The sequence below is a fragment of the Mus pahari genome, chromosome 1 (genome assembly GCF_900095145.1).
Source record: "Mus pahari chromosome 1, PAHARI_EIJ_v1.1, whole genome shotgun sequence".
In the NCBI taxonomy this organism is placed as follows: domain Eukaryota; kingdom Metazoa; phylum Chordata; class Mammalia; order Rodentia; family Muridae; genus Mus; species Mus pahari.
The window spans coordinates 119,926,118-119,937,344 of NC_034590.1; the positions used below are offsets into that span (position 1 = coordinate 119,926,118).

Sequence of the window (11,227 nt, forward strand, 5' to 3'; positions counted from 1 at the left end):
AGCTAGCCTGAATTGCCTGAGACCCTATCCAAGAAAGAAAGAAAGAACAGAGGGAAGAGGGAGGGAGGGAGGGAGGAAATGAGGGAAGGAAGGAAGGAAGGAAGGAAGGAAGGAAGGAAGGAAGGAAGGAAGGAAGGAAGGACGAATTGGTTAAGTCTAGTAGCATAGATGCATCATCTCAACACCTGAGAGGCTGAGGTGACAAGATCTGCCAAGGTGGCACAAGGACTACAACAGGTGATCAGGAAACTCTGACTCTTTCTGCTCTCACTGCAATGGGAAAGCAGGGTCATGAGCAGCTGGAGCTGCGTCTCTAAGGAGAATGGAAGGTCCAAAGGGCGCTGAGAACCTAAGTCTAGAACCTCTGCCCAGAGGCAGACATCAGAGAGGCACAGAGCAGTGGGCCAAGTAGAGTGAACACAGGCCCTGAAGAGGAAAGTTAAAGTCACAGTCCCAGTGCCACTACCCCCGGTGGGACCATCAGAAACCCACTCAGCCCTCTGAGCCTCAGATGCCTCACCTGTACTACAGAGATAAAAGTGTTCAGCAGAAAAGGGGGAGGAGCGTGTATCTAGTGCACAAAATGTCCTAAGTATGATGACTTCCAGTTTGACCATTAAAACAAGATTTAGCCTGGATTTCTAGCCATCGAGGCAAGAGACCACCAGCCTTGCCTCACCTCTGCGAATACTGGATCCTTTCTCTCCAGTATTCTGTACTAAAAGCATTTGCTTTAGCCAGGCATGTGGGTTCACAACTATAATCCCAGCACCCCAAGGCAGAGAGGCAGGTGGATCTCTGCGAGTTTGTTTTGTTTTGTTTTTTGTTTTAAAATAAAGTCTCCTGTAGCTCAGGCTACCCTTAAACTTGCTGTGTAAATGAGGTTGGCCTGGAACGCCACATCCTCCCACCCCTACCACTAAGACTAGCATGGTTTACAAAGTTCTGGGCTACCCAGGGCTGTGTAATGAGACCCCATTCTCGGTAGTCACCACTTGTCTCTAAGTGAAGCTTGGGATGAGCAAGAGTCAGTCACCATGTTCCCACCCAGAGTTGATGTCCCTGCAGCTCCCAGTGAAGGGGCCTGAATCCTTCAGCTTCACCCCAGGGACTTGAGTCCTCCCTGTGCAGCATCTGAACATGTTGTAGTCAGGACCCTCCACAGATCCCAGAGATGGGGTAGTCCAAATCTTCCTTCATACAGAAGAGCAGATAAGAACCAGGGAAGAGCTGGCGTGGACACCCGTCAGGGCACTCACTGTGACAGGGAGTCAGGAAGAGCCGAGGTCATTAACTGTGTGACTGCTTTGGGATCCTGCTCATCAGCTGGGGAGTGAACGTCGGGAAGAGGATGACAGGTTAGGAGATTGTGCTAACAATTGGAGGACTGGACAACACTGAGCCTAGTTCCAGAGCGACACGGGTCCCAGGTACTGGTGCCAAGCCTGGGGCAAGTCAAATGAGACACTCACCTTGGAGCAAAACTTGAGGGGTCACAGGGACACAGGGTGTGACTCAATGGTAAAGCACATGCTTAGTATGCACACGGTTCTGGGTTGTGTCCCCAGCACAAGAAAATGAAAGACAGAGAAAAGCAGAGACAGAGAGGAAGAAAACTTCATAACCCAGAAAGGCAATATTGCAACTTTGTTACTGATTTGTTTTGTTGCTTTTTTGTTTTGTTTTGTTTTGTTTCTTCTGTTTTCTTTTCTTTTTTTTAAAGATTTATTTATTTATTTATTATGAATACACTGTAGCTGTCTTCAGACACACCAAAAGAGGGCTCAGATCCCATTACAGATGGCTGTGAGCCAACATGTGATTGCTGGGAATTGAACTCAGAACCTCTGAAGAGGAGTCGGGCCGGGCATGGTGGCACATGCCTGGGAGGCCGAGGCAGGTTGATTTCTGAGTTCGAGGCCAGCCTAGTCTACAAAGTGAGTTCCAGGACAGCCAGGGCTATACAGAGAAACCCTGTCTCGAAAAACAAAACAAAACAAAACAAAAAAACAGTTGGTGCTCTTAACCACTAAGCCATCATTCCAGCCCTATTTTTTGTTCTTAAGACAGTCTTACATAGCTCAGGCTAGCCTTAAACGTGCTATGTAAATGAGGTTGGCCTTGAACTCCACATCCTCCTACCACAACTTCTAGAGCACCGGGTTTACAGGAGTGTGCTACCACGCCCAGCCTGGAACATTTTTAAAAATCAAATAACAAACCAGTCTTGGTGGTACATGGCTATGATGCTGGCATTGGAAGACTAAAGCAAAGAATTCTGAGTTTGAGGCCAGCCTGGGCTACATAGTAAGACTCTGTCTCAATCAATCAATCAATCAATCAATCAATCAACACTACAACAAGCTTGCTCTTTTTGTAAATAAAGAACTATTTATTTGGGAACCAGGGTCAGGGTTGGGGTCTGGGGGCTAAAGAAATAGGATTGCACATGTGTAGGGCTGGATCCTGCCGTAGACATTTTATTCATAATAGATTGTATTTGCATTGATATTTTTCACATTATATAAAACATTAGTTTATCTACTATCGAGTTTGGGGACATCTTTAAATTTTGTGGCCAAGATGTACAACATCCCGAGGAGCCTCTGCAGTTGGGAGGATGCAGCCTCTCTGATCAGTTAGAGATTCTACTTTAGTTCTCAAGTCTTTGCTCAACTCTGCTGCCGACACATAGGGGACTGTACACAGTTTAAGAACAAGGAGACCTTAGTAATGCCTTCTATCCGAAGTTGCTGGGCCTCAGTTATTCCCTCTAGGCAATGGACATTAATCAACCCCGAATTCAGAAAACCAAAGACATTAGCTGTGCAGGGCAAATTCTCAAGATAGTGGCCAGCAGCAGCCTTAGTAGGGAAGAAGGCCTGATCCCAGCCCAGTGTGTGACAAAACTGGGCAATGAAGATAAATCATATTTTACAAGATATGGCTATCTCATGCCTCTAATCCCAGCATCCAGGAGGCTAAGGAAGGAGGCTCAACTATGAGTTTAAGGCCAACTTAGGTTACACAGTGAGTCAAAAACTGGTCTGGATACACGTTATCAAAACTCTCAGGAGCTGAGACTGTAGCTCAGTGGCAAAGTGTCTGCCTAGCTGCAAAGTCCTGGATTTAAAGCTCAATGCTGGTGGGCTGGGGTGGGTGCTGAATTGTGTTTTAATGCAATGCTTTTAAAATTCAAATTGGTGAATGAGTTTCCAATGATATTCAGTCCATTGTTGTGTTTGTTTGGGGGTTTGTGAGTTTTTGTTTGTCTGGCTTTTAATGTTTAGTTGTAGGTTCTTATAAATGAAGTTGCACTGGAAAGGCTGGGGTCCAGTCCTGAGTGGACATCCCTGTGTGGTCTTCTGCAGGTTCTCTGGTTGCTTTGCTTGGGTCTCTTTCAGTTCCCATATCTGTGAACTTGTGCCTACGTCGTTTTCCTGCTGAGATTCAGTGTGGGGTTGGAGAAGTAGCTCAATGTGTAGTGCTTACCCAGCATGGAGTTTCATCGCCCGCACCGTGTAAAACTGGCATGGGACGCTGTGCCTCTCATCCCAGCACTCTGAAGATGGAGGATCAAATTTTTAAGATTTTCCTTGGCTACACAGTGAGTTCCTGGCCAGCCCAGACTACATGAAATGTCTTTAAAAAAAAAAAAATGTTTGGTGAGAATGTGTAAGGCCCCATGTTTGATTCCTTACACCACACACACAGAGATTAAATAAGATAATGCATGAACAGATAGTGACTGGGGCCGGGCGTGGTGGCGCACGCCTTTAATCCCAGCACTCGGGAGGCAGAGGCAGGCGAATTTCTGAGTACCAGGCCAGCCTGGTCTACAAAGTGAGTTCCAGGACAGCCAGGGCTACACAGAGAAACCCTGTCTTGAAAAAAAAGAAAAAAGAAAAAAGAAAAAAGAAAAAAGAAAAAAAAAGATAGTGACTGGGGTGAGCTGTCCAACAGCACTAGGCACCATTATCATCAGTCGCCACTATTACACCATCAGAGATATGGGGTCCTGTGCTAGGGATGAAACTCGGGGCCCTAGTAATGCTTAGTAATTTACTAAGAGCTGTACCCAAACCCTCTAGGAGAATTATTTATTTATTTACTTATTTACTTTCTTTCTTTCTTTCTTTCTTTCTTTTGTTGTTTCTTTCTTTCTTTTTTCTTTCTTTTCAAGACAAGATTTCTCATTGTAGCTCTGGCTGTCCTGGAACTCACTATGTAGACCAGGCCAACCTTGAACTCCTAGAGATCTGACTGCCTCTGCCTCCTAAATGCTGAAATTACAGGTGTGTACCACCACACCCAACCTTTAGAGAGATTTTTTTTTTTAATTGAAATACAATTACATCATTTTCCAGTTTCCCTCTTCTCCCTCCAACCCTTTTCCTGTAGCCCCAGAATTTGCTCCCTCTGAAACCATGACATCTTTTTAGTGGTTATTGTTACATGTATGTGTATGTATGCCTAAATACATAAATACAAACTGCTCAGTCCATTTGGTATTACTTGTGTGTATATGATCTCAGGGCTGACCCCTCAGTATTGCATAACTAATTGGGGGTTCACCCCTGGGCAAGAGTGTACCTCCCTCACTAAGGGATGTTTTTAATAGAAGTAGCCACTCCTAAGCAGGAAGGAACCCTCATTCCTACACAGACTGAATTTATGGGGACCCGTTGTTCACATCAAGAGCCATTCTTAAGCACATGATTTTCAAAAACTCATTTAATCCTCTCAACAATTCTTTGAGGCATTAGCTTGAAGGTCTTAGCTAACCCCTACCTCTCCATTGAGGAATTTATGGTTATAGACATTACATCACTTAAAGAAAATAATAATAGTAAATTAATAGTCAATAAAATAAGATATGGTAGTGCAAGCCTTTAATCCTATCACCTGGGAGGAAGAAGTAGAATCAGAAGTTTGAAGTCATTCCCCACCTTGGCTACACAGGGAAGCTGTACTATATGAGACCCTGTCACAAGAGTCTGTCACTAATTAATTAATTAATTAATTTTAAGTATTTTTCATTTTTGAGATAATATAATGACAGCATTTTAGCTTCCCTTTTGTTCTTCCAAATCCTCTCATATACCTCACCTTGCTCTCTTGCAAGTTCATAGACTCTTTTCCTTACTTGTTGTTACATGTGTGTGCACGTAGGTGTGTATGTGTGTGTGTGTGTGTGTGTGTGTGCACACCTAACTGCATAAATGCAACTTGCACAGTCTATATAATGTTGTTTGTATGTGTGGTTTCAGAGCTGACCACTGATATTGGATAACCGTTTGGTATGTTCTTCCCTGGGGAAGACTCTCTCTCACTCTCAGTGTCCTTAGTTGCCTGTAGTTCTTTGTGCAGTTTTGAAGCCTCGTCGGCCTTCTGCTCCCACATTAGTACGTCTGTTCTGTAGTCCTTACTCAGCTCATGTTTAGTCAGTCATATTGGTGAGATTTTATAGAAATAGCTTCAGACACTCCTGTAAGCCAGCATCTCACACCGAACATCCTGATTCTCTGGCTTTTATAGTCTTTCTGGTTTTCCCTGAGCCTTAGGTGTGGGAATTGTATTGTAGTGAAATATTTAATTTTTTAAGGATGTATTTATTTTTATTTTATAAATATGGATATTTTCCTACACATATATGCATGTAACACTTTGTGAGTTGTCATGTAGGTACAAAGAATTGAACTCTGGAAGAACAATAAGCACCCTTAACTGCTGAGGAATCTCTCCAGGTCCTATGGGTGGTTTGTTGCTGCTGTTGCTGTCATGTTGTTGTTGTTGTTGTTGTTGTTGTAAATTACATAAATGGCAAAGTGTGGATTCACATCCAGTCAGGCCTTACCTGCAAACTCAGCACTTGGGACAGGGAGGCAAGGAGGAAGAAGATCGGGAATTCAAAGTTATCCTTGATTTCATGGAAATTTTGAGGCCAGTCTAAGCTATGTGAGACCCTGTCTCAAAGAAAAAAAAAAAAGCAAAAACACAAAGCCTGGTGTAGTGGCACATGTCTTTTTTTTAAAGATTTATTTGTTTATTTTATGTATATGAGTACACTGTAGCTGTACAGATGGTTGTGAGTCTATATGTGGTTGTTGGGAATTGAATTTAGGACCTCTGCTCGCTCTGGCCCAAACATTTATTTATTATATATGTACGTACACTGCAGCTGTCTTCAGACACACCAGAAGAGGGCGTCAGATCTCATTATAGATAGTTGTGAGCCACCATGTGGTTGCTGGGATTTGAACTCAGGACCTTCAGGTAAGAGCAGTCAGTGCTCTTAACCACCGAGCCATCTCACCAGCCCGTGGCACATGTCTTTAATGCCAGCACTCAGGAGGCAGACCCAGGTGGATCTCTGTGAGTTCAAGGCCAGCCGAGTCTACAAGACAAGCTCCAGAAAAGCCAGGGCTGCTAAACAGACAAACCCTGTCTTGAAAAAAAAAAAACAAATAAGGCGATACCAATACCCTCTTGTTTGTTACCACTTCTCCTACAGCCTTTTAGCTAATATCAAGTGTAGTGTTAAATGCAGGCACCTAACTGTAGCATTAAATACAATGATCACAGGCATAGAACATTATTCTCTGTGTCACAGACCAAGTCCCCAAGCAACACCAGGTCCTGGAAGAATCTTCCCAACAGTTCAATCCTACAGGCCACAGCGTTAGTCTAGGAAGACCCTAAATTCCTTTAGTAGACAGGTGGGGGACAATAAAGGAACCACCAAATCAAACAGCAGTTGGGCTCCAGCTTAGTAGAACCTTCAGTCTTCCGTCTGCCTTGGCTTTGGCTGGAGGTCTCCCCTGCCTCCTGGACTTTAATTTTTCACAACTTTCGTGTCTGGGGCAGACTCCAGGCTCCAGAAAAGTCTCGGGGAATCCTCCTATCTCCCATGCTGCCCTACTCTTAGCTGGGACCCGGGAACAGACCAGAGAGACGGAAGGGAGCCACTCACATCCCATCTGGGGCCAGACCCTCACCTGACTGGGAGCTGAGTTCATTGCCCCTGTTGTCTGCTTCACATACAATCCATGGAAGAATGTGTAGGCTTAAACCCCTGCCCTCAACTGTAGCCCAGGCTATCCTGAAATTCACTGTGTAGCAGAGGATGGCTTTAAACTCCTGATCCTTCTGCCTCCTCCTCTCAAGTGCAGGGATTACAGATGAGGACCATGACTCCCGACCCTCTTCTTCTCTTTAGACCTTTCTTCTTCTTTCCATCACCCTTTCTTTGGTGAAAGCCTCACACTGGAGCAGGCCGGGTACAGCAAGTGGAGGTAGCGGACTCTAATCCCACTCAGCATCTTGTCACTATAGCAGAGGTTAAAGCTGCTCAGTCACCATTGCCTCCAGCCAGGGCCTTCCTGCTAAGGATGAGCATGACAGTTAAATTAGAGAACTTGATTAGGTGCTTATCACTGTGTCTGGCATGTAGCAAGTCCTTCTTAAAGGAAGACATTAATAAGCTTGAACAAATACTTGGAAAATTTCGCAGGTCTGTATACAAAAGAACCCTCCCGATTCCTGCCACATGAAATGTAAAGAAAACAGGAATTAGGGGTTGGAGAGATGGCTTGGTAGCTAAGAGAACTCACTGGCTTCTCTTCCAGAGAACTCAGATTAAGTTCCCAGCACCCACAAAGTAGTCACAATGTGTGTAACCCAGGGATGCCCTTTTTCTGGCCTCTTCAAACACTGCTTACACGTGGTGCACAAACATACACGTAGACAAAATACTCATACACATAAAGTAAAAATACATGAAAAAAATTTGAAGACAGGAATTCGTAGCAATTTTCCAATGAGAAAACTGAGACTCAGAGTCTGAGTGGGGAAGCTTTAATGAGGACTTTGGTTCCTAGCTTTCAGGACTGCCCCATGCTGCTGGCAAATCTCCTTGTGGCTGGAAAGCACATTGTTAGCCACGGTGAGTAGGTGCCAGTGCCTGGGGGGGGTGATGCTGTCTGGCCTGGCACTCTGAAAGGTCTGGGGCTGTATCTTCCACTCGGAATTGCCAGAGGTACCGAGTGGCCCAGACAAAGTTCGTGTCCTCTCTTTTCAGGTGATGCCCTTACTCTGAGAAAAACCTGTGACTGGAGGAAGGGGCTGCCCCTTCATTCCACCTGGCTGCAATGAACACCTCAGTGCCCCCTGCTGTCAGTCCCAACATCACCGTCTTGGCACCAGGAAAGGGTCCCTGGCAAGTGGCGTTCATCGGGATCACCACAGGCCTCCTGTCTCTGGCTACAGTGACAGGCAACCTGCTAGTGCTCATATCCTTCAAGGTCAACACAGAGCTCAAGACAGTCAATAACTACTTCCTGCTGAGCCTGGCTTGTGCTGACCTCATCATTGGCACTTTCTCCATGAACCTCTATACCACATACCTGCTCATGGGCCACTGGGCTCTGGGCACACTGGCCTGTGACCTCTGGCTGGCCCTGGACTATGTGGCCAGCAACGCCTCTGTCATGAATCTTCTGCTCATCAGCTTTGACCGTTACTTCTCAGTGACCCGACCCCTGAGCTACCGAGCCAAGCGCACTCCCCGCAGGGCAGCTCTGATGATTGGCCTCGCATGGTTGGTTTCCTTCGTTCTCTGGGCCCCAGCCATCCTCTTCTGGCAGTACCTAGTTGGGGAGCGGACGGTGCTGGCTGGGCAGTGCTACATCCAGTTCCTCTCCCAACCCATCATCACTTTTGGCACAGCCATGGCCGCCTTCTACCTCCCTGTCACAGTCATGTGTACGCTGTACTGGCGCATCTACCGGGAGACAGAAAACCGAGCCCGGGAGCTAGCAGCCCTACAGGGCTCTGAGACACCAGGCAAAGGTGGTGGCAGCAGCAGCAGCTCAGAGAGGTCACAGCCAGGAGCTGAAGGCTCACCCGAGTCGCCTCCAGGCCGCTGCTGTCGCTGTTGCCGGGCACCCAGACTTCTGCAGGCCTACAGCTGGAAGGAAGAAGAGGAAGAGGATGAAGGCTCCATGGAGTCCCTCACATCCTCTGAAGGTGAGGAGCCTGGCTCAGAAGTGGTGATCAAGATGCCTATGGTAGATCCTGAGGCACAGGCACCCACCAAGCAGCCCCCCAAAAGCTCCCCAAATACAGTCAAGAGGCCCACCAAGAAAGGCCGAGACCGAGGCAGCAAAGGCCAAAAACCCCGAGGGAAGGAACAACTGGCCAAGAGAAAGACCTTCTCACTGGTCAAGGAGAAGAAGGCAGCTCGGACCCTGAGTGCCATCCTGCTGGCCTTCATCCTCACCTGGACACCATATAACATCATGGTGCTGGTGTCTACCTTCTGCAAGGACTGTGTTCCCGAAACCCTATGGGAGCTGGGCTACTGGCTTTGCTACGTCAACAGCACAGTCAACCCCATGTGCTACGCACTCTGCAACAAAGCCTTCCGGGACACTTTCCGCCTGCTGTTGCTCTGCCGCTGGGACAAGCGGCGCTGGCGCAAGATCCCCAAGCGCCCTGGCTCTGTGCACCGCACTCCCTCCCGCCAATGCTAATGGCCCCCTTCTCCTGCATCCTTCCACCCTCAGCTCCAGGGAGAGGCCGGTGGAAAGTGTCCCGGAAAATGGGCTGCATCTTCAGCCCCCAAAGCCCTGCTCAGGACTCCTCTGGCTTCCCAGGCCCCTGGGTCACCTTCCTGGACAGCCCAGAGAGACTTTGCCGCTTTCCAAACTTTGCTGTTCCCAGACGGGGAGTGAAACCCGGGGAACTGGTTTTTCTGATCCCTGCTGTGTGGGAATGGGCCCAGCAGGAGGATCCGGGCTTTGGACTGTTTGCCTTTAGGCAGGAAGTCAGGAGCCAGCAGGGCGGGCCAGTAGTTTAAAAGGTGCAGTCTTCCTTGGCCCAGCAGGGGGCCTGGATCGCCCTGCTGATAGCACGGGCTGCATCTACATATGGGAGATCACTCCAAGCACAGAGAGAAAAGTTTGGAAGAGGAGGGAGGTGGTGACCCCTGGCTGGAAATCCCCTCCCTGCACAGGCAGAGCTCATCCAGGTAGGCCCTAGGCACACTCTCCAGGATTGTCCAACCTCCCTACAAATGTCCCCAGGTCAGCCCTATGTGGGTCACCTCCAAGGCAAATGTCCAAGCGTGAGCAGGACAACGACACCAGAGGAGACCAACTTGGTTAAATACACCAAGTCCCAAAGCAGCATCAAGGACCAGATGTCAGGTGTCCTAACCAGCCCTCTATGCCGTTTTCCTGGGGGGGGGGGGGGGGGGGGGGTAAGGTGCCTGCTATCCAGTCCCACACCTATTCTTCTCTCTCCCTGCCCTAAAGTGACCTCGGTCCCACCCTCCTGGCTCACAGCCATTACCTGGGGTGGACCTGCTCTGGGCAGATCTAGCCAGACCTCCTGCATGCTGCCTGCCTCCAGCCTTGCCCCACACGGGTCTGGCCCAGCCAGCAGATTCTCTTCTGTAAACTCCCCCAATCCAATCCATGCATGGCCGCCCTGCCACCCTAATCTCCAGGCCCTGCCTGGCCCCTGTTCTTTTCTTCCATCCTCAGCATATGCTGAGTCTGTGAATAAAAGCCACGTAACTAGTGGGCACTATAAGGAATTCCTCCCTGTTTTGGCCCCAAGGCCAGGAATGCAAGGACAGGGAAGGCATGAGAACTACAATGCAGAAAGTGAGCTGCAGCTTTTAAGGTGGATCCAGGACGGACATCATTGAATGGCTAGATCTACTAAACCCTGCGGGGGGGGGGGAGGCAGCACAACCTGTGGGCCCATGGCTCAGGTGCCTGACCTCTGAAACAGCCCTATGTACTCTGTACATAGCAGCTCTAGGGCCTTATCATTCCCAGGAGGGACAGAACTCTTCCAAACTCCTATTTGTAGCTGGGGAAACTAAGACCCAGAGACCCAAGAGGATTAATTTTGGATTATTCACAAAACAACACTCAGGCTTCCACAACCTCCTGACTGTAGGGGTGACAGACCTAGGGTACTCAGGCCAAAGCATTCAATCAGGGTAACCCTCGGGGCACAGCCTAAAGCATTGTTTTGGTAAGGGAAGTTCCCAAAGCCTGATGAAAATGGACCTGAAGAGATTAACCCCACAGTCCTAAGCAGTGGTTACCAAACTATAGTAGCAGTTGGGAGTCCCAAGGCTAACCCAGATGTCAGTGATTTGCTGGGAAAAATAGAGAACTCTGCAAGGGCACTAGAGTCTGTCACTGTCACA

The 11,227-nt window shown here is 47.9% G+C and overlaps 1 protein-coding gene across 2 annotated transcripts in view; it reads left to right on the forward strand.

The window, feature by feature from the left end:
- The window catches only part of Chrm1 (cholinergic receptor muscarinic 1), a 16,809-nt gene extending 6,214 nt beyond the window's left edge, over positions 1 to 10,595 (forward strand). For both annotated transcript variants that reach the window (XM_029532233.1, XM_021212701.2), the window contains one exon: positions 8,081 to 10,595. In XM_029532233.1, coding sequence (XP_029388093.1) covers positions 8,151 to 9,533 — 1,383 coding nt within the window. In that variant the 5' untranslated portion in view covers positions 8,081 to 8,150 and the 3' untranslated portion in view covers positions 9,534 to 10,595. The remainder of the gene's footprint in view (positions 1 to 8,080) is intronic.
- The last annotated feature ends 632 nt before the right edge of the window (positions 10,596 to 11,227 follow it).